Source organism: Mytilus galloprovincialis, chromosome 6 (genome assembly GCF_965363235.1).
Source record: "Mytilus galloprovincialis chromosome 6, xbMytGall1.hap1.1, whole genome shotgun sequence".
NCBI lineage: Eukaryota > Metazoa > Mollusca > Bivalvia > Mytilida > Mytilidae > Mytilus > Mytilus galloprovincialis.
Window position 1 is genome coordinate 8498771 of NC_134843.1, and position 25420 is coordinate 8524190.

Here is a 25420-nt window from a genome sequence, read left to right on the forward strand (position 1 = left end):
AGCATCACATTTAAGACGGGTTCCGCATGAGGAGCAGGATCTGCTTACCCTTCCGGAGCACCTGAGATCACCCCTAGTTTTTGGTGGGGTTCGTGTTGTTTATTCTTTAGTTTTCTATGTTGTGTCATGTGTACTATTGTTTTTCTGTTTGTCTTTTTCATTTTTAGCCATGGCGTTGTCAGTTTGTTTTAGATTTATGAGTTTGACTGTCCCTTTGGTATCTTTCGTCCCTCTTTTAAGGTTATTTCAACAAGACAGAAAAGTATAACAGCTAGTCATTCCTTATAATTTAATTCTAAATTCCAGTTTTACAGAGTATTATGTGTAAGGTCAATCTATTAGTAAATAAAATTAAAATTAGTTTTTTTAATCATTTGAAGGCTGCAATCTGACATGGGATTTGAATCAACCTTGAGATTAATGTACACCTTTTGTTGTTTACATGCTAAACATATGGTAATTTTATATAATATTAATCCATAGCCTTTTCCCTTGGCAATTATGTACTTTGTGGTCACTGTAGATTACTGCATACAGTGTTAGCAATAATTTCACTACAAATACGGATTTCTACATCTTTTTGTTATTATTTCTTGTTACGTCTATGTTATATAAAGACCTACTGTTTAATTTTGTATTTATATTTCGTAATAGATCAAACTTTTTCATTCAGTGTATGTTTACTTGTTTTTGTTTAGATGTCTTTTTGCTCGAGTTAAGCAGGAACATATATACTGTTCCCAGAGTTAAGTCATTTCAATTGATATTTTATAGTTGTAATGTTTCAGGTTAGCGCCTGTAATATTATTTTAACCGCTGCATTTTAAGGCACCTGTCCTAAGTCTTGCAGGTGCTTGATGTTTAGTAGTTGTTGTTTGTTGGTGTGATTCTTAGTTGTTTCTTGTCTCTCGTCCGTATCCCGGTACTCTCGTTTTTTATAGAGTAGACCGTTAGCTTTCCTATTTGAATTGTGTTACACTTGTCATTAATGGGGCCCTTTATACATGTTGTTCGGTGTGAGACAATGCTCCGTATTGAAGGACGTACTTTCACTAATAACTGTTAAATTGAGAATGGAAATGGGGAATGTGCCAAAGAGACAACAACCCGACCTTTTATGCATTGTGACTTGAATGGAGAGTTGTCTCATCGTCACGCATACCACATCTTCTCATTTATATATTGAAGTACAGCATCTAAACTCGCCTTTGTGACTCAGCACAAGTATTTTTATTGTCAAAATTTTTCAAGCCTGTTCATGTCTTTTTGTAAGCAGTAAAGACTTGCACAGCATGAACAAATAAATGAGGAGTAATGTATTTTTCAAATGTTATTGCAAAAAGCTGTTTTAAAATCTTGTTGTTTTCTGTACAAAACGTTGTTCGAGGAGCCAGGAAATCCATATAATCCATTAAAGGCAATGCAAAAATTAATATAATTACTGTGAACGACGTTTCCCTTTGGTATATGTACAAAATCGCACAGACGACACCTGCTGGTCGGACATATAGTTGATCTATTTCATACAGTATTAGAAAATAGACCAAAACACAAAATCTTAACTATAACCATTGAACCATGAAAATGAGGTCAAGGTCAAATGACACCTGCCAGTTGGAAATGTACACCTTACAATCTTTCCATACACCAAATATAGTAAACCTACAAAACCAAATACTGATATTGTAGTAACTCCAATAACATTTATATCATGTCAAGCTAATTAACACTATTTTAACTTTTCTATGTCAACATGGGTGCTGTCCCCAATCTGTAGAATTGTTGGTTTTAATTAGTATGTTAAACATGTAGAATAATACCCGGCATTTTTCTGAAAACATAAAATGGTTTGTTGAAAGAACAAGAGTGCACACACTGAAATGTCTCGCCTTCTTTACTAATCATTGATAGGGAACTTAACATGATCCAAGAAAATGAGGCCAAGGTCATATAAAACACAAAAAATACATGTTCACCTCACAAGCATTCAAGACACTAAATTTAGTTGACCTATTGCTTACAGTTTCTAAGAAACAGACTTAACCAAGAAACTAAACATTGACCAATGAACAATTAAAATGAGGTCAATAGTTATCAAAGGTACCAGGATTATATCATTAATGTCAGATGACCCATGCCAAACAGACATGTACAGCTTACAATTCTTCCATACAACAAATATAGTTGACCTATTGCTTGTAGTATTAGAAAAAACGGACTTAAACTTAAATTATCTTTGACCACTAAACCATGAAAATGAGGTCAAGGTCAGATGACACCTGCCAGCTAGACATGTACGCCTTAAAATAATTCAATATACCAAATATAGTAGATAGAACTATTGCAAACAGTATGAGAAAAACAGACCAAAACACAAAAACTTAATTATAACCACTGAACCTTGAAAATGAGGTCAAGGTCAGATGACATCTGCTAGTTGGACATGTACACCTTACAGTCCTTCAATACACTGAATATACTAGAACTATTGGCGTAATTGCTTATAAATAGTATCTGAGATATGGATTGGACCACCAAAACTTAACCTTATTCACTGATAAGAGGTCGAGAGAAAACTGTCTGACGGGCATGAGGACCTTACAAGGTACACACATACCAAATATAGTTATCCTATTACTCATAATAAGAGAGAAATTATCATTACAAAAAAATCGTACCTTTTTTTTCAAGTAGTCACTGAACCATGAAAATGAGGTCCAGGACAATGGACATGTGACAGACGGAAAAAAGTATGAAGCGTTCAGGTCTTCCATCTTCTTAAATATAAAGCTTTTAAGAAGTTAGCTAACACCGCCGGTGTTGCTGATCACTATCCCTATGTTGACCTTTTAGAACAACAGTTGCAGGCTCAACAAAAATTACATCTTTCTAGGACTCACCTTTGCTCACTGTTGGCAATAGCATTTGTTAGTGTTAGATCTTTAAAACTGTAATCATGCTTTTATTTTGTTTTTATTTGTTGAGCAAAGTAGAACAAATTTTAGAGAAATTCCATAAAATGGATGTTTTAGAAAGTCCTTAATATGGAAGATCCGTTTTTATGGACATGGTACTATTTTTCTATAAAACATATCTTATACGGATGTTTTAGGTATTCAAAATGTCGGTTAAACATCCAAAGCAATTTTACCTGTGATATAAAGATAAGCGTTTTTTTTAACATGGACAGGTGTCTATACAGTATGTCAAGATCTCGAAATCACCACAGTTCTAAAAAGTCAAGTAATGACTTAATCTGGTTCCTAAAGTTCTACCTTAGAAAAATATCTATGTTAATTAAGGAGCTAATATAAATGAGGCCTAGGTCACCAATAGACACCATGGCAACTGTATACAGAATATGGATTATACAGCTCTTCTACCTTCATAACTTTAAGTCAACACCTGATTAACATTTACATTTTGCTTTTAGAGGCAAGATTATAAAATCATCACAACCAAATTTTAAATTGATAAATAAGTATTGCCTACTGTCTCCAAATTTTATAAGTTGAAATGGCAAAGTCTATGTTTTGGTATGGCAGTGATGGATCCAGAGGGAAAGAGGTCCAGGGGATGGAAACCCCCATTTTTATTGGACAATCAATGCATTTGAATGGGGAAATATGGTTGGAACCCACCCTCCCCCTTTATCCTGGGTTTGGAACCCCCCTCTTGAAAATGGCTGGATCTGCCACTGTATGGGAAACCACAAAAATCAATCTGATCGAATAAAAAAAAAAAAGCTTGTGTACAATCTCATGAACTGTAGAAGTTTCTGTGGAAGTTCTGGTTGAATTCTGTCAAGCAATTTCAAAAAGTTGCAGTTTAAGAAAGTTTGACATAGACGCTGAAGTTGAAATACTGCATAAAGGGGGAAATATCAAACAAAACATGTCAGAACTCTTTCATGAAAATATTTCATTAAAATAAAATTAGTTCATATTTTTATACAAATCCCTTCTATGAACAAATAATAGTCAACATTATGACACAATTTATTCTTTACAATACTGTTATTTATATGAATGTTTTCAGTACTGGATCCTGTTTTCAATAAAGTGTATTTTTTGTTAGGTACAGAATTGTAATATCAAATCTGACCATATTTACACTAGATACTGTTCATAGTTGCGCTGTTACAGATTTTCAAAAGTGAAAAACATCTCCATTTTAATCACATTTTTTTTCTAATCTTAGGAGCAGTGAGACAATGATATATACTCCTAGTATGCCTGTTGATCATTTAATGTCATTGGTCCTCCACCATCCATACCCTGACTCAGATTCCAACTCAGATTCCAAACTTTCCACGTCTTGGTGTAGGTGTTCCTGGTTCAGTCCTGCCAGGTGTGGCAATGGTCGTTCTTGAAAGAAAAAAATATAAATGTTATATGGTATACCTCCCAAAATTAATCCATATTTTATAGATTTATTTTCTCGCTTGAGCCTGTACAGTGAAAGTGAGAAAAGCAATTGAGTTGAGATGACCAATGATAATCTATAAATATATTGCCGTGCATAACTCACAGAATGCTTGTTATATCTCCTTATTTTTTAAATTGATAGGATTCATAACAATTCAGAAAAAATCTGCTTTAAAAATATAATCTTAAAAATTTCAAAATTATTTTCTATTTGTGACAAATGAATATCTTCAATATTCATATATTCATTGAAATATAAGAATCAAGCGATGTTTTAACTGATTTCTCCCAATTACACTATTTTACATGGAGTCACTCTTAGATTGTGTTTGTTGAATGGCTTTATAAAATAAATGATAGATGATGATTGCTAAAGCTCCTTTTTTGCACACTGAGGAGTTCAAAAAGGTTTATATACTAAATCATTGTTTATCACTGGTTTAAATATCACAGCATAAACATTTACTAAAACATGAATTGGAAAAAGTAATGACCATGACTGAAATGCACTATCCTTACATTCAAATCACGTAATGAAGGTGTTTTGTTTAATTTTGTAATGGATCACACGACATGATATGAAATGTAAATAATTGATCACAGTAAGTCATTAACAATCGTAGAATTAACTGATTCTGTAGCCTGATAAGCCTGATATATCCAGGATGTTTAGTCATATCATTCTTAAGCTGTACTTTTAACAATTTTGAAAATGACATACAATTTTTTTTTTTTACAAACAAATAATTCTTAATTCTAATTAATATCTATCTACTTTATAGTAAAAGCAGCATGACATAATAGAAGAAAAATTGGACTATTGTTAACTGAGAAATTATTGCATGCATTTATTATTGCCATTTTGTCACATTAGACTAAAATGCAATTTTAAATATTGCGATATTGAGAAAAATCTTGTTAAATCCATATACAAAATTTTTAAATGGGAGTTCAAATTATTGTGATTATAACGCTGTTGCATTTTTCGTAATAATAAAAACATCACAATAGTTTCTGAATTTACAGTAATTTGAGCTTTACTGGTATGACACTTTTATTTGTCAGCATTCCTAAGGTAAACTTCACAGAATAGACAGATGCAGAAGCAAATATTTTGAGCTTACTTTCTAACTGAAGCTGTGGCCTGTTTTTCTTGATGTTCTTTCCTGACTTTAATCAAGTCTTCTGCTCGTCTCATCTCATCCTCCATGGCACTCATTTCATCTATAGCATGTTTCTTTCTTTCCTTAAACCACAGATATCAGTGTAAAATCAAATAGCTCTCACAATAATATAAGTATAGAACACACTTAAGGCTATAGTAAGTTTATAATGGTGCTGCTCTTACAATTATTTTTTCAAATGTTGATTCATATCTTTTTTGGTACTAATTTGGGTGAATTAAAGAAAAAATGAAATTTTTCATGGATATTTCATTTCAAGGTTTTGCCAGATTCCAAAAAAAATCCTGTAGGACATCTATACCAAGGGTCTTGGTTGTTGTGTGGTTTTGGTATATTGTATCACTAGCCTGTCAACACTGAGGTTGTAAGAACCCCACACAAGACAGGTGTGCTTGACTTCAATCTTAATTACCACTTTACATGCCTAAGATCAAGGTTCTTCAATACAAGTAAGAGGTTTAGATAGCTATAAAACCAGGCTTAATTCACCATTTTCTACATAAGAAAATGCCTAAATGCCTGTACCAAGTCAGGAATATGACAGTTGTTTTCCATTTCTTTGATATGTTTGAGTTTTTGAAATTGCCATTTGATTATGGACTTTCCTTTTTTGAATTTTCTGAAGAGTTCAGTATTTTTCTGATTTTACTTACTTCTTCAATGGCCACTCTGGTACATTTTAGATTAGAAGTCTCTTTTTTGTTGAAAATTGCTGATCATTTTTCCTCTTTTGAATAAACAGAATTGAAATCAAATTACAAAGTCAACATGTTGTCAAGATATCATGACATTGTACAGGCACAAAATGTGGGAGGTTAAACCAGTTTTGCATTTACTAAACATATGTACTCAAACCTAAAACTGACAATAAAAAACCACTAAGTACAGCTACTAGAAGGATAGTATGATAATGGTCATTTTTTATGTGATTTTATTGTGTGTGGTATATACCTGTCTGGTTTTACTAGAATCTTTAATACTGTAAAACATGGGACCTAACTCTGCCAACCAATGACCATCCACGGCTGTTACACACTGCATATACTCCTATAAAAATAACAACAAAAACTTATAAACTTTACCACCAACTGTGTGAGGGCTGTATAGCCAGTCAAGGTTGTTAAAAACTTTCATCAACATAATTTTACCAACCATTTACTATATTCAGCTGTGTGACAAACAAGATATAGGAGACAAATACCACTATATATTAGAATGTCCTGCACTGAAAAAAAAAGTATTGTTGTATTGGTAATATTGTGTTAGCATGCTCAAGATGAAATACCTTGCCTGCTTTACTGATTATGACTGAACCTAATGTTAAGTCTTTAATATACAGGTTTAGTACTACAGGTATGGCATTCACTCAATATTATAAATGATCCTTGAAAATGAGAGCAAGGTAAAGACACTTCAATCTTTCCTTTTATTGTGGCATTTTTTTAAAATAAGGTGAGACATTTGATATTTTACCTTTTCGCTTTCAAATAATTGTTTTGAATGGCAATCTGTAATATTAAAGAAACATTCTGTAATTAAATTTATTCTTGAATAATTTCCTCTCAAGGTCAAAACTTGGGGGTAAAATGAGATTTCATACACATGCTTTTTCCTTAATGCTTACGATGTAGACTTCATACAATTTTTATAACATTTATAGTCTCTACTTATCAATCAAAGATAAAAATGTTTCCAGTTCCAATCTTAACAAGCTTGTGTTTTTTTTATAGAACATTTCCTACAATAATTTCAATATTGGAATTGCAATGGAATTTATACCTTGAGGTCTCAAACTTTTTTGTTTATCTTAAATTCAATCATTCAAAATTCTAATTCTTGGCATGCTATGTCTTGCCTACCTGTGCATTTCATGTTAAGGAAAGAGAAAAAAATGTTCAGTGGACCGTAAAATTGGGGACAAACTCTTAGTTCGGCATTAAAAATTAGAAAGATTATATCATAGGAAACATGTGTACTAACTTTCAAGTTGATGTGACTTCATCAAACACTACCTCAACCAAAAACTTTAACCTGAAGAAGGACAGAGGAAAGGACAAACAGGCACAGACCATAAAAAACATAATGCCACTAGAGAGGTGATTAAGGGATCACAGATGCCACTGCTCCCACCAGCTGAGAGATCATGATTTTGTTCAGTGGTCCAAGACATTTCATTTTAATGTTAATTAATTTGAAAAGTTTTGTTTATTTATCTTCTGGAAGTGTAACAATCAGACACACAATACATGAGGATTCCTAGAAATCCGTGACTTTGTAGAGTTTGGTTATAACTAGCTAAAGCATTAAAATCTGTGTTCAAAATGGAATGTACTTTTGTATTAATACAGCTCACCTTGTATAATCAATGATTCAGCACCAAAAAAAAATGTATTACTTCATATTACAGATTTAAGACTTGTCAAAAATTTACCTAATCAAAATGAAAATAAAAAGAATTTCTATATTAGGGATTTAAGCTCAATATCAGACAATAACGTATAAGCCTTTTTCTCAAACCTATCTTGTGTAATAATATTTTTTGTAGCTTTTACATCCTAGAACTGATTAAATTGATATAAAGAATTCCTCTCAACTCATCAAATAAGCGTAAAACCTAATATAAGATTAAAGTGTTTGCATTTCTAATCAAGTAAGGATCGTATTCCCTCAGTGTCTGATACGAACTGTCTCTGATACTTCAATTTATTTTCCACGGAAGTGATACTGTACCGAGTGCATATCTTTCAATCTTAAAACACAAAATGTTGATTTATCTTTTACAGTCAAGCTGCAAAGGGGAAATAAAAATTTGAAGAAAAAAAAATAATTGTTGAAAAATTTCCTTTCTCATGTAATATTCATGAGAACTTATGATTGATATTCCCTCTGGGATACAAACACTGGACTTTTAAAAGAATTAAATTTGTTTTCCTTCCAATGAAAGGATTTCAACATGTTACCAATTCAATTAAGGAAATTAACATAACTAAAATACAATGGCAGTGTCTACACGAAAGAAGAATTCATAATGAATTTCTTAAAAATCAAACACATTAGATTAATTAATAAAAAAAAGTAAATTAATGAATTGCTACAATCAAAATCTTTATTACCACATATTTTTAAAATATCAAGTACACATGAAGCTGAAAATAGATCAAAGACAAAAACAGCCAGGTAGAGTAGAAAGTTTCTTAAACAATGGGGAAATGGTCTATCCTGAAAATTTAGTATAAATATATGGAAATTGAAAATGTAAGGAGGGATCAAAGACTCCAATGGCTTGCTTCACAGAATGTTTCTAAAATGATAAAGAATTGTATATACAAAATATTTAGATATACCAGGCATATGAAATTTAAAATTTGAAAGTCGGGGATAAGGGAAATCATTTATAAAACAAGAATGTGTCCATAGTACACAGATGCCCCATCATTTTCTATGTTCAGTGAAACATAAAAATAGGGTAAAAACTCTTATTTGGCCCTACAATTAGAAAGATCATATCGTAGGAAACATGTGTACTAAGTTTCAAGTTGATTGGACTCCAATATCATTAAAAACTATGTCGACCAAAAACTTTAACCTGAAGCGGAAAAGACTGATGAATGAATGGACCAACAAGAATAATGGACGGACACACAGACAGAAAAACATAATTCCCCTAAGTGGCCCATAAAAATTACTTAAATTTATTGATACATTTCTTCACTGTGAAGCATCATCAATGGATATAGGTACCTTGTACCAAAGATTCAATGGTAGCAAAAAGTACCTTTTTTAATCCCAGTACAAACAAAAATTCATTGCTATTCAGTGTTTTTTTTAAACACAGTGTTGTTTAAGCTTAAATATGATTTACCTTTGTCATACGAAAACTTCAAATGAATATAAAAAAAAGAAAATGTGGTATGATTGCCAATGAGACATCTCTCTACAATAGAACAAAACAACACAGAAATTAACAACTGTAGGTCACTGTACAGCCCTAAACAATGACCATAGGCATAGCCCATACCGCATAGTCAGCTATAAAAGTCCCGGAAATGACAATCAAATGAGAAAACTTACAGCCTTATTTTAATTAATTTATGTACAAAAAATGAACGAAAAAAACAAATATATAACACATAAACAAACAACAATCACTGATTTACAGGCTAGGATAAATATGTTTTTGTCAAGTTTGAACTCCTATCATGCTTCATTGAACTTTGAACAGGTACCACCCTCTGATTTTGAAGATTTGGAGAGAGACAGAGAGACAGCTAATTATGGATCATAATAAGCCCTTAGAATAGTAGTTACATTATAAGAATCACTTTCACAAAACTTTACTTGTCAGCAAAACTTAGAATAAAAGGAAAATAAGAAGAACTTGGCCTTGAATGACTGAAAGTTAATTTTTTCAGGTCATTCAGGGGTAACCTATATCCAGAGGTCATGCTGCACCGAAAACATGTTGAAATTGACATAGTTTTTAGACACAAAAAAATGAGTCAAGGTTTAACCATAATCAAAAAGCAGATTGCTCTGAGGGATACGATTGCCATTGTTTTCATTGACATGTAGCTGGATAATATTAATTTCAAAACTAATTCAACTGTACATGTAAAATGTAATTTACGTAATCTGAATAGTTACAAAATAGCCAATCCCGGTTAAAAGTGTATGAACAATGTACTGAGCCTATTGTGTTTTATTTGTGTACTATCAATTTCAAGTTTACTTTCCGGCACAGCAGTCACTGAGACTCAGAGTGAGAGAAGTATTTCACTTCCTGTCTTATCACCTATTTTCCTACGTTAATTCTAGGAGGAATCCCATTCCTAACTCTTTAAATATTTAATTTCCTTTGGGTCAGTGATCATGACTCCTTTCCGTACACATTCCTCGGTTTAAATTGCGATCGTTTTTTATATAATACGACGTTTATCGACAGAACGCGTTAATTTTTCTCAACGTAATGTTTTCATTCAGAATTCACGGTTCCAGTGACTTCCGGAAGGGAGACAACTCGAATCGATAATATGGAAGACTCCATTTTGCCTGAAGGGGTGTTGAAAACAAACCTTAACGATATGGACTAATTTATTTTAATTTAAATGATGCATATGATTTAAAACTATGCAACAACAATAACCCTCAATAGCAGACATACATAGAAAGGATCCGATGAGTTATAAATTAATCAATCGAGTGGGGAATCCAGAGCAACCATTTAACCTAGTACCCCTTGAAGTCAAGAAAACTATACGCATGCGCATAATTACCTAAACAAACCCTGTAGTAAGAATGTATATTAAACCTAAATGGTTCTCTATTTTATATGGAAGTACAATATCTAATATCAGTTTAATAACGGTGACATATAAGTAAAACTCCACTTCAGTTCTTACATGACAGAAATAGATTTATCAGAATTCGGAGAACTCTCGCATTTTTATCACAACTGGGGTATTCCCTCTGACGTGTTTCTAAATTTATAAAAACACTAAATATAAATACTGCTTGATTCTGATTTTCCGTGTTGTTAAAAACACGCATATAAGTCAAGGGAAATATCAAACATGAAGATTATGAAAAGAACATTATAGGAAAGTTGTTTAAGTTCAATCCCTTTGTTTGTTTTTACCTTTTAAACCAAGACAATCATAAAAATCTGAGATGGTCCTTAATGTTTAGAATAAAACGGTTGACGTGAGGGCATTGTCCTGAGCCACTGGTATAAGTTTACAGATTGCTTGAAAGCAATCGTATCCCAAAAATCAAATAGCATACATTAACTTCTTTACAAATTACTTTTTCAACCTCTTCTGAATTATTCATGATCTCAATCTTTAACCTAAGTTCATTAAACTTTGATGAAATATGTAGGTGTGGTATTGCTTACAATATTGATTTTCCATATGGTTAATTCAAGGTGCATATCTTTCAAAAACCAAAAGATTAACACAGATATTGAGCTACTTCTTGAACTCAAACTTTTCACTACTAATGTAAACCTTTAACTCAAATTTCATAAAAACTCCATAAAGAAGAGAACACTTACATTGTTGTTTTTTCATATTTCAAAGCATTTAACTCAGACAAAAATAATAACCATTTGCTGCTGATTTTCACCTGAGATATTGTTACATAAATTTAATCGAACTCTGATTAAAAATCTTGGCAGGAGTGTTCTAACAATGTGTTGATTTTCTATATACTTTACAATACCAAGATGATTAAATCTAAATTTTCCTAAATTGATCATCAACATTGGTGATATAACATTTGACATGACATAAATTTCATTTAAATCTTATGAAGCAAACACTTCCAATGTATAAGGGAGAACACTAACAATGTAGAAATGAGAAAACTTACTATGTAGAAGTGAGAACGCTATACTTACAATGTAAAAGTGAGAACACTAACAATGTAGAAGTGAGAACACTTTTTATGTAGAAGTGAGAACGCTAAACTTACAATGTAGAAGTGAGAACACTTATGATGTAGACGTGTGAATATGTACAATGAAGAAGTGAGAACACGTACAATGTAGAAGTGAGACCACTTACAATGTAGAAGCGAAAACACTTACAATGTAGAAGTGAAAACAATTACAATGTAGAAGTGAGAACAATTACAATGTAGAAGTGATACCACATACAATGCAGAAGTGAGACAACTTACAATGTAGAAGTGAGAACAATTACAATGTAGAAGTGAGACCACTTACAATGTAGAAGTGAGAACACTTACAATGTAGAAGTGAGAACGCTACACTTACAATGTAGAAGTGAGAACACTTATGATGTAGACGTGTGAACATGTACAATGAAGAAGTGAGAACATGAACAATGTAGAAGTGAGACCACTTACAATGTAGAAGTGAAAACAATTACAATGTAGAAGTGAGACCACTTACAATGTAGAAGTGAGAACACTTACAATGTAGATGTGAGAACACTTATGATATAGATGTGTGAACATGTACAATGAAGAAGTGAGAACACGTACAATGTAGAAGTGAAAACACATACAATGTAGAAGTGACAACACTTACAATGTAGAAGTGAGACCACTTACAATGTAGAAGTGAGAACACTTACAATGTAGAAGTGACAACACTTACAATGTAGAAGTGAGACCACTTACAATGTAGAAGTGAGACCACTTACAATGTAGAAGTGAGAACACTTACAATGTAGAAGTGACAACACTTACAATGTAGAAGTGACAACACTTACAATGTAGAAGTGAGAACACTTACAATGTAGAAGTGACAACACTTACAATGTAGAAGTGACAACACTTACAATGTAGAAGTGAGAACAATTACAATGTAGAAGTGAAAACACTTACAACGTAGAAGTGAGACCACTTACAATGTAGAAGTGAGAACACTTACAATGTAGAAGTGAGAACACTTACAACGTAGAAGTGAGACCACTTACAATGTAGAAGTGAGACCACTTACAATGTAGAAGTGAGAACACTTACAATGTAGAAGTGACAACACTTACAATGTAGAAGTGACAACAATTACAATGTAGAAGTGAAAACACTTACAATGTAGAAGTGAGAACAATTACAATGTAGAAGTGAAAACACTTACAATGTAGAAGTGAGAACACTTACAATGTAGAAGTGAGAACAATTACAATGTAGAAGTGAAAACACTTACAATGTAGAAGTGAGAACACTTACAATGTAGAAGTGAAAACACTTACAATGTAGAAGTGAGAACACTTACAATGTACAAGTGAGAAAACTTACAATGTACAAGTGAGAACACTTACAACGTAGAAGTGAGACCACTTACAATGTAGACGTGAGAACACTTACAATGTAAAAGTGAAAACACCTACAATGTAGAAGTGAGAACACTTACAACGTAGAAGTGAGAACACTTACAATGTAGAAGTGAAAACACCTACAATGTAGAAGTGAGAACAATTACAATGTAGAAGTGAGAACACTTACAATGTAGAAGTGAGACCACTTACAATGTAGATGTGAGAACACTTACAATGTAGAAGTGAGACCACTTACAATGTAGAAGTGAGAACACTTACAATGTAGAAGTGAAAACACTTACAATGTAGAAGTGAGAACACTTACAATGTACAAGTGAGACTTACAAATTAACAATGTAGATGAGAGAACACTTACAATGAGTACGTGAAAATACTTACAATGTAGAAGTGAGAACACGTACAATGTAGACGTGAGAACATGTACGATGTAGACATGAGAACATGTACCATGTAGAAGTGAGACCACTTACAATGTAGAAGTGAGAACACTTACAATGTAGAAGTGGAGGGACAAGCTTCATTTTCATATCCCATAACATCTGACATGTACTAATAGATTATCTATTTCATACAGTATAAGAAAAACAGATAAAAACACAAAAACTTAACTAAAATCAATAAACCATGAAAATGACTTCAAGGTCAGATGACACCTGCCAGTTGGACATGTACACCTTACAGTACTTCCATACACCGAATATACTAGAACTATTGTTTATAGTATCTAATATATGGACTTGACCACCAAACCTTAACATCATTCACTCATCCATGAAATAAGGTCAAGTGAAAACTGTCTGACCGGCATGAGGACCTTGCAAGGTACGCACATACCAAATATAGTTATCCTATTACTCATAATTAGAGAGAAATTCACATTACAAAAAATATTGACTTTTTTTTTCAAGTTGACACTGAACCATGAAAATAAGGTCAAGGACAATGGACATGTGACAGATGGAAACTTCTTAACATAAGGTATCTGTATACAAAGTATGAAGCATCCAGGTCTTCCAACATCTAAAATATAAAGCTTTTAAGAAGTAAGCTAACACCACAGTCACCGTCATCTCCACAAGTTCATTATCCCTGTAGAGCTCAAGCTGGACAAAAACACAAATTGTCCTATTAAATTCAGTATAATTATCTCCCCTGGCTTTTATTGGATTTTTTTCTGTAAATTTTTAGAATTAGATAAATCTGTAGAAAATTACGCTGTACTTGGTTAAATATTTCTAAACCAAAAAAGTATTTTGCAACACGCCCAAAAAGGTTGCTCAGAAAAATCAAAGCGCAAAAGCGCTGTAAAGGCAGTTAATTACAGGTTGTGTGTATTTCTAGTCCAGTTATATCATTATCTTCCATAGAACAGAGGTGGTTTGTAGTATTTAAGATTTAGAGTTCTCTTGTACCTAGTTCACCTATATCTATAGTCTACTGTTTAAAGTATACTTTCTGTACCTCGCCATGAAATGCATTTTTAAGACATAAGAACTTTTCCTTTTTAATGTAAATAAAACAGTTTTTAATTATTGATTATATACACATATTCAATTACTCCTATCCTATGAAAAATAATTCACAAAGATTGACTAGTCTCCGTTCTGTGTGTATTGCTAGAACATCAAGTAACATAATGGTTAATGTACATAGTAACATGTCAACTCTTTGAAGACAGAACTTTTTTAAAATTCTCCCTCCAAGCAAAATTATTTTTCAGTATAAACATGATAAAGTTATCTACCTGTATTAATGACCTAGAGACTCTCAAGAGCCTGTGTCGCTCACCTTGGACGGTCTATGTGCATATCAAACAACAGACACATATAAAATGACAAAATTGTGTTTTTGATGATGGGGATGTGTTTGTAGATCTTTCTTAACTGAACATTCTTGGTGCTACAATTATCTCTATCTATAATAAACATGGCCCAGTATTTACAGTTGAAAATATTTTTTAAAAATTAACAAAAAATACAAAAATTTATGAAAATTGTTAAAAATTGACTATAAAGGGCAATAACTCTTTAAGGGGTCAACTTAAAATTTTGGTCATATTGACTTATTTGTAGATCTTACTTTGCAGAACATTATTGCTGTTTACAGTTTATCTCTATCTATAATAATATTTAAGATAATAACCAAACTCTGCAAAATTTCCTTCAAATTACTAATTTGGGGGCAGCAATCCATCAACGGGTTGTCAGATTTGTCTGAAAATTCCTGGGCAGATAGATCTTCACTGAAGAGACAATTTCACCCTATGTCAGATTTGCCCTAAATGCTTTGGTTTCAGAGTTATAAGCCAAAATCTACATTTTACCTGTATGTTCTATTTTTGGCCATAGTGGCCATCTCGGTTGGTTGACCGGGTCTAACCACACATTTTTTAAATTAGATACCGCAATGATGATTTTGGCTAAGTTTGGTTAAATTTGGCACAGTAGTTTCAGAGAAGATTTTTTGTAAAAGTTTATGGACGACGAAACCAAGTGAGGAGTCAGGTCAGGTGAGCTAAAAAGGAGTTTTTAATCAAGGTAACAATGACATCTGGTGGCCATAAAAGCTGTCTCATTAGCATTTTAACCACTTCCCATATTTGCTTTCAAGACAAAAGAAGAAAATTATTCAATGCAAAAACAAAACTTACTTGTAAATATGAAATTCTCTTTACAGTATGAGTTTTTCTCATTGTTGGAGATTGTACAGTAGTACAGTCCTGTAACTGCTTATACCCATTTCTTATCCCCTTTAGTTTGATAAACTCACAGAATATCATATATTTACATTGTGCCACATCTCCTTATTTTTATATGCATTACAATAACATGAACAATTGTAATTCAAATCTATATATCAAAGCAAAATGAATTTCACTACTTTCATTCATGCATCCTTTGGAAAAATATAAGTTCTAAAATGACACAATATATGCTTATTTATATAAAAATAATATTTAGTTTTCGACTCTTAACAAGTATAAACAAGAATGTGTCCCCAGTACACGAATGCCCCACTCGCACTATCATTTTCCATGTTCAGTGGACCGTGACATTGGGCTAAAAACTCTAATTTGGCATAAAAATTAAAAAGATCATATCATAGGGAACATGTGTACCAAGTTTGAAGTCGATTGGACTTCAACTTCATCAAAAACTACCTTGACCAAAAACTTTAACCTGAAAAGGGACAGACGGACGGACGGACGAACGGACGAACGGACGAACAGACGAACGGACGCACATACCAGAAAACATAATGCCCCCCTACTATCGTAGGTGGGGCATAAAAATGCACAGCTGTGTCATGATTTGTGAAATCTGTGCTGAAAACATAGGCATTTATGGTGTTTGAGTAATTCCATCTGTGAAGCTCAACATTAGCTCGTCAGTTAAAGGTGGACAGTTATAAATCTTTCCTGCAGGATGAATGTACATCTGTTCAGGAAAAGTTAAACCAATTTCACAAATCAAAACTTTCCTCTAGATTTCTCCTACAATATTCATCCAGTTTAGTTCTTTTGATTTAACGGGACACCGTCCTGATTTTTAATTTTGTAAACCATTCAGTCTCTTGCTTACAAATGGTGCATGAAAATAGGATGGGAATGCATGGCAGTAGACAAGTCTCTATAAAGTGGGTATGTGCCCTGAAAAAAGTTTTATAACATTAGCCTTTTTGAAACTTGTGAAAGACTTGTGCAACACACATACCTAAATAACTATAACATAGGTGGAGAGCATCATTCATGTCAATGTTTTGTTCCTGTTTACATTGTCATTGATATTTTTCAAGAAAGCCCGAGGCATAGCTCATGAATTCTTGTCATTACAACCGAAATTTACATAATTACTGCTAAAATAATTATCAGTATAATATATCTCTTGTAGAAAAACCATACAATTGTAGTATTAACCAAATAATGTCAAACAGATGATATTGAATCGTAATCCCAAAAGTTATGACGTCTTGAATTCACCCCCCCTTTTTATTCTAAAACGATAATTGCGGTTGCAAACAGACTTTGGTTTACTTGCATGGCGATTATATAAATAACAGTATATATTTCTTAAAGAAAATAAAGTTTTACCATGAATAGTTTCCTGAACGTAGTCGTTTTCAGTAAAATGTGCCTTGCAAACAACAGCTGATTGATATGGGTTCTACGATTGCATCGCACATGACAATCTACGTTTGAGCCATGGCGTTGATCCAACTTTTCCTTCTTATTAAGTCATTTAGAAATGCAAGTCCTCCTCTTAAATGACACTCAGGTACACACCAACAAGGACTAGGCATCGTTAATTGTGTGATTGTTTTGCAGTGCAAAAACGGAAGTTAAGGACGGAACTGACTGGTCTCACTAATAAGAGACAAGAAGAATTTTAGAGACAAACAGCGACAAGAAGTTTAATTTAGTGACGAAGCGACAATAACTAACAAGGGACAAGCGAATCGTAATTCTCTCACGAGGCTATTCTCATTTGATGTGATAGGGTGAAGCTACACCTATCAAATATGTCCCTATGAAAAAGAAGAATTTCACTGTTAGAAAGGAAATGATATTGCATGGTTTTGATTCAATAAATTCCTTTCTTCTTAATAAAAACATATTTTTATCTATCAATGTACAGTAATATAAAAAATGTTTTATAACCGCCCCTATAATAAAAAATAATGCATGTTTTTTTTAATATCTATGGGGAATAAGTTGTTGCAATGACATTTTTTTTATTTATGTATAGTCGCTATATAGTCTTCTTGACGCTTCTTCTCGCTAAATTAATTATATTGTCGCTTCTTATCGCTATTTTAATTTTATTGTCGCTTCTTATCACTTTTTGATGCTTTCTTGTCTTTAATTAGTGGAACCCTATTCAGGAACGATAATTTCATATTTTACATAACTGAGACCGAAATAACTATAACGTCATACGGCTTCACGTACAGAAATACTTTAAATTGTATATTATGCAATATAATTCACGGTCAGTCGACTTTTAATTATAATATCATATTATATCAACGAGTGAAATGATTTTAAAATATCTTTAGATCGCAAATAGTACTCGAAATTGAACGGACCTCTTTCCACACGGAATTCGAATAATGATAGTTTGTAATCAGATTGACTGCTTATAATGCAAAAGACACATTAATAAACAGATTTTTAAAACGAACAATACACACTGATCGTTTCTTTATTTCCCAATGTAAATGAAAGGAACAAAAACCAATACATACCACAAAAAGTAGAGGAGAAATTTAAACATTTCCGGATCTATTTCTTGCAAAATGACCCCCAGCAAAGATTTGCGTAAGGAAAGATGAACCTCATGACTTGAAAGTCAGGCCTTAAAGCACTGCCTTTAAAAAAACCTCATCTATGTTTAAAAAGAGGCTAGAGTGAAAAGGGACTGTATTTACATACCTTGACAGTCATAACTAGTTCATGGTAGACTATATAATCTGGATTAAATCCCATACCAAACAAGGCACTAGTTGGATGAAGGTGACAGGGCATCCCTGTTCTTACATGCACATATTCTCCTATACCCTGAAATGAAAATGTTAAACTTTTTTAATAAATGTGTTTATCACCATTTTTCTGACACCAAACAGACGTTTAATACTTCCATCATGTACTTTTTTCTTACCCCACCAGTTTAAAATAATAAAATTCTAAAACTACTGTAATAATGTTCATGCTCCAAAGCAGCAAGTAACAAGAGGCTGTCACAACGACAGCAAACCAGATTTATTAATATTTATTTGTGTGCTGGCAATATCACAAGAACCATTACTGATGAATGGTGAAAGTGAAAATCGTCAATATCAAATTTGACCTCCATTTTGTCATCAGTATCAACATCTTAAAATTTGAAAAGCTTAGATTGAATGGTTCATGAGTAAATGCAACAACGTGAATTGAAACGCCATTTCACAATCTTTCAAGAACCATAACTCCTGAACGGTAAAAGTCAAAATCGTCATTATTGAACTTGACCTCTAATTTGCCATCAGTAACAACATATACAAATTTCAAAAGCTTTGGTTGAATGGTTCATGAGAAAATGCACGGACACGACTGGAAACACCATTTTTCAATCTTTCAAGAACCATAACTCCTGAACGGTAAAAGTCAAAATCGTCATTATTGAACTTGGCCTCTATTTTGTCATCAGTAACAACATATTAAAATTTGGGAAGCTTTGGTAAAACAGTTCATGCATAAATGCACGGACACGACTGGAAACACCATTTTTCAATCTTTCAAGAACCACAACTCGTGAACAGTAAAAGTCAAAATCGTCATTATTGAACTTGACCTCCATTTTGTCATCAGTAACAACATATTAAAATTTGGGAAGCTTAGGTAGAACAGTTCATGCGTAAATGCACGGACACGACTGGAAACTCCACTTTTCAATCTTTCAAGAACCATAACTCCTGAACGGTAAAAGTCAAAATCGCCATTATTGAACTTGACCTTAATTTTGTCATCAGTAACAACATATTAAAATTTGGGAAGCTTAGGTAGAACAGTTCATGAGTAAATGCACGGACACGACTGGAAACTCCATTTTTCAATCTTTCAAGAACCATAACTCCTGAACAGTAAAAGTCAAAATCGCCATTATAGAACTTGACCTTCATTAAGTTGTCAGTAACAACATATCAAAATTTTAAAAGCTTTGGTTGAACGGTTCATGAGTTAATGCACGGACAACATTTGATTGCCGCCCGCCCACTCGCCCGCCGTACATCCCCAAATCAATAACAGACATTTTTGTCACAAAAATCTGGTTAACAAATGATAAATACCAGCCCTAACATTTCATGAGATATTATTTTACTTATTTTCATACACATTTGATAATAAAATTGGTCTTATAATCATACAGTTTAAATTCAACAATCTCAGCTGCATAAAACTTGTAATGATGTCATAATTGTGCACTGTGGCCATTCAAATCTTGATTTGACAAAATTTTGGCCGTATTTTAATAGTTTTAAATCAGACAACATTGCCCAGATAAATGGACCATCATATTCATGATTAGACTGTGTATTTCACCTATATACATCTTTTTTATAACAGGGCCTTGTTGGCCCAGTGGTCTAAGTAGTTATACTACTGTATTCACTAGCCAGTTAACACTGAGGTTGTGAGTTCGAACCCCACTCATGTGGGTACACTAGACTCCAATCTTAATTGACTAGAATTGTCAGTTTTCCTATTGAAGTTCAGTGGTTTTCTTCGACAAGCCTGCTCCCTCCACCAATAAAAAATATCTTACTTTTCTAAATTTGAAGTTAACAGAGCCATGAACTATCTCAGAGATATAGAAAAAACTTTTCTGAAAGTCCTCCGATTAGTTTTATACAAAAGCCATATCTATATAAATAGGATATAAAATGTAATATATACAATTATAACAAATGCACTTTAAACATACATAAATTTTAAAAAAAAAAATGTTTTGATTTGAAAATTTCTGGTGGCAAATAAATAAATTTTTCTAATAGTGAAATGCTACATATATCATTGAAACATCACATTTTTTTTATTTTTCAACAACCATTTTTGCTCAATTAAATCATAGAGTAAATTTTATAATTGTAATGCTTGACTTATCTCCCATTTCCCATTAATAAAGTAATAAATCTTAATCACAACTCCTACAAGATCAAAAATAAAATCAATATTGTTTTAACTGACATAAATGAAACAAAATGGTTCACAAAGTGTATAACCATGGGTCAAAATAGGCACTTGTCAGGTGGTCCGAGACCAGTAGAATTTGCATCGTACCCATAGTTTTGTCAGCTGGTGGTCCAGCTGACCAGTAGAAATTGTTGATAAAAATCACTGATTGCATCGCAATCTCGATTTGTTTACAAAAAAATGCTATAATGATATAATACTGACCTTCAGACGAGCTGCTTGGTGGAAGTAAGCAGAACAAATAGTTTTTCTGACCACGTCCCATTCATTACCACATGATATAAGAGGCATTTTTTGTGAATCCATTATTTCTTTTAATTGTTGTCTCACCTCTCTAACCTACATAAAAACAATATACACATGTAAACATGACACTTTGCATATTTGAATTCACATTTGCAATGCAGATGGTTGTATGTATATTTTCTTTTATCAGGTACTATGGGTTCATTTTTATTCGGTGGATACCAATTTTCGTGGTTTTTGTTGGAAAAGGTGAACCACAAATTTAAATGTTCAACAAATCACAAATTTGCTATTGGGTTGAATGCAGACTAGACCACTAAAACAAATATCCTTGAAAATACAGCATTTCCTCAATGGATGATAAACTGATACTCAAGAAAATAAATGAATCCACAGTATTGTGGAGAAAATTTAATAAATACAAAGCTAGACTCAATCATGCTTCAGGTAAATTGAGTAGAGAATATAATTTCTGACATACTTATCTTTGGACGGCTCCTGTTTGACAACTGATCTTTATTAAAAGAGTATCGTTTGTAAATTGTTCTCTATTATGTATTCCCCAAAAATTTCATATTTTGTCTTGAAGCCTCAAAAACAAAGATTTTTAAACATTGACATATGACAAGTGATTGCAATATTTTAATACATATATAACAAGAACGTTTCCTATTCATCAATCAATCTCTTCAGTATAATGTCTCTATCTGATCAACTCATTACAATGGCACACCAGTAACTCATATGAGCTACCCATAGACTGCATGAGTTGGGTCAGTTCAAAATACAAAAGACTTAAAAGAATTATAAAATCACCATGCCATTTACTGACAGTTTCAAAACAATAGTCTATTAGCCAAGTATTAAATTGATTGGCCAATTAGACACTTTTAAACAATATGCTTCCCTTTGCAAATTGAAGGCTGGTTCTGAACTGGACAAAATTGACTGCTCCCCTTTCAAGGAAGGATATGTTAAAAGTGACATAAAAGCATTTGAACCAAAAATAACTATTGAGTTTTAGCTTAAAACAAACATTCTGTGAGTATTGCATGGCAATACATAGTCCCCTACTGGTTAAACATTCATTGTAATGGAACAAAATTTTAACTTTATCTATAACTTGTTATGATGTAAACTCCATAAGATAACAAACAAACCTTCCATTTAGTTCTTCAAACAATTTACTTGGACTTTGTTGGTAGGGGACTAAAAATATGGTTAAATGTTATTAAAAGATTTGAGAGAACTTTAAGATTTAACACATTATTCAAAGATAAATTTGTTTTTTCCAGCAGCTCTCTATTTGTTGTGTTTAATAAACAAATTTTACCCTTCTTAAGTAAAACAAATTGTACAAATGGATACTTAAGTATAGGGTGGATTAGGAAATTGGCAAATACTGTGGATTGGTTTATTTTAGTGGGCCAATTTTGGTGAATCAAGGAAAACTTCCATTTTCTTGGATATTTAAGTTCATGGTTTTGCTTAAGTTTGCATACATACAACCTTACAAAACAATTGTCAATTTAGTTGAACAGTTTGTAATATTTTTATTTAGAAAGACTTCTTCTAAAATTGTGGTTCACTTGTACTCTCTTAATCCATAAATAATGGTATCCAACAAATAATAATGAATCCAAAATAGATTTGGTTTTATAGTTTCAGAACAAATGTAAACCAGATGCTCCACAGGGCGCAGCTTTATAGAACCTCAGAGGTTGAACCCCGAACGGTTGGGGCAAGTATGGACACAACTTTCAAGCTGGATTCAGCTCTAAATTTGGACTGTGATTAAATAGTTGACACAGCATAAGTTTCTGACACAGAATGAATGTGGTCTAATGAAATTAAAATGTTTGTTTTGCCTTTTAGCAATTCCCTATGCTGGTGAATATTAATCCTCTCAAAAAAATTGAAGAAATAGCAATAACTACTCATTTAAATACATCATAAAATATTAAAATGTAAAACAAGTGCTTGTTATCACTGAATGGTAAAGATTGTTTTAATTTATCAGTTGGTAGTAAAAGTGAATATACATTGTATATTGTATAAAACAATGATTTAAGTTGATTCAACTACTATTCTGGACAAAGAAAGATAACTCCAATCAATTGAAAATTTCTTGCTATTGCACAATACTTAATATAATAATTTTGGATCCTGATTTGGACCAACTTGAAAACTGGGCCCATAATCAAAAATCTAAGTACATGTTTAGATTCAGCATATCAAAGAAGCCCAAGAATTCAATTTTTGTTAAAATCAAGTTTAATTTTGGACCCTTTGGACCTTTATGTTGACCAATTTGAAAACGAGACCAAAAATTAAGAATCTACATACACAGTTAGAATCGGCATATCAAAGAACCCCAATTATTCAATTTTTGATGAAATCAAACAAAGTTTAATTTTGGACCCCGATTTGGACCAACTTGAAAACTGGGCCAATAATCAACCAGGTGCTCCGCAGGGCGCAGCTTTATACGACCGCAGAGGTCGAACCCTGAACAGTTGGGGCAAGTATGGACAAAACATTCAAGCATGATACAGCTCTGAATTTGGATTGTGATCAAATTTTTGACATTACATGTTTTTTTTTTTTACACAAAACAAATGCCAAGATTTTACAAATCAATTAAAGATTTCTTCTTCAAACTTTTTAAATCTAAAATTAAATAGTTGACACAGCATAGGTTTCTGACACAGAATGAATGTGGTCTAATGAACTTAAAAGGTTTTTTTTTGCCTTTGAGCAAATCACTATGCTGTTGAATATTAATCCTCTCAAAAAAATGTTTGAAGAAATTTTCTTTTTATTTATGAAATCTGAAATGAGAAAAATTTAACCCCCCCCCCCCCTTTTTTTCACATCCCCGTTTCCCTTTTTCAAAACTGATATCAATTCAAATTTCTAATGGAGTTTGCAACAATAACTACTCATTTAAATACATCATAAAATATTAAGATGTAAAAAAACTGCTTGTTATCACTGAATGGTAAAGATTATTTAAATTTATCAGTTGGTAGTAAAAAGTGTATATACATTGTATATTGTATATAACAAAGATTTAAGTTGATTCTGGACAAAGAAAGATAACTCCAATTAAAAAAAATTCTTGCTATTGCACAAATAGGATATTTCTTGCTTACTATTCTGGACAAAGAAAGATAACTCTAATTAAAAAAAAATTTGCTATTTCACAATATTGTGCAATTAGATATTTCTTGCCATTGCACAATACTGTGCAATTGAAAAGACTTGCTATTGCACAATACTTAATATAATAATTTTAGATCCTGATTTGGACCAACTTGAAAACTGGGCCCATAATTAAAAATCTAAGTACATGTTTAGATTCAGCATATCAAAGAGGCCCAAGAATTCAATTTTTGTTAAAATCAAACTTAGTTTAATTTTGGACCCTTTGGACTTTAATGTAGAATTTGAAATTTGAAAACAGGACCAAAAATGAAGAATCTACATACACAGTTAGATTTGGCATATCAAAGAACCCCAAGGATTCAATTTTTGATGAAATCAAACAAAGTTTAATTTTGGACCCTTTGGACCTTAATGTAGACCAATTTGAAAACTGGACCAAAAAAACTTCAATAATCAAGAATCTAAGTACATTTTTAGATTCAACATATCAAAGAACCCAACCGATTCATTTTTTGTCAAAATCAAACTAAGTTTAATTTTGGACCCTTTGGACCTTAATGTAGACCAATTTGAAAACGGGACCAAAAGTTGAGAATCTACATATACAGTTAGATTCGGCATATCAAAGAACCCCAATTATTCAATTTTGATGAAATCAAACAAAGTTTAATTTTGGACCCTTTGGGCCCCTTTTTCCTAAACTGTTGGGACCAAAACTCCCAAAATCAATACCAACCTTCCTTTTATGGTCATAAGCCTTGTGTTTAAATTTCATAGATTTGTATTTACTTATACTAACATTATAGTGCGAAAACCAAGAAAAATGCTTATTTGGGTCCCTTTTTGGCCCCTAATTCCTAA

At 32.4% G+C, this 25420-nt stretch overlaps 1 protein-coding gene across 2 annotated transcripts in view; it reads right to left on the bottom strand.

Annotated features, from left to right (window-relative positions):
• Positions 1-3904: 3904 nt before the first annotated feature.
• Positions 3905-25420, bottom strand: part of LOC143078855 (pre-mRNA-splicing factor ATP-dependent RNA helicase PRP16-like) — a 107873-nt gene continuing 86357 nt past the window's right edge. For both annotated transcript variants that reach the window (XM_076253862.1, XM_076253861.1), the window contains exons 22-26: positions 21350-21484; positions 18848-18973; positions 6563-6658; positions 5552-5673; positions 3905-4367 (exon numbers count right to left, since the gene is read on the bottom strand). In XM_076253862.1, the coding sequence (XP_076109977.1) occupies positions 4295-4367; positions 5552-5673; positions 6563-6658; positions 18848-18973; positions 21350-21484 (552 nt within the window). In that variant the 3' untranslated portion in view covers positions 3905-4294. The remainder of the gene's footprint in view (positions 4368-5551; positions 5674-6562; positions 6659-18847; positions 18974-21349; positions 21485-25420) is intronic.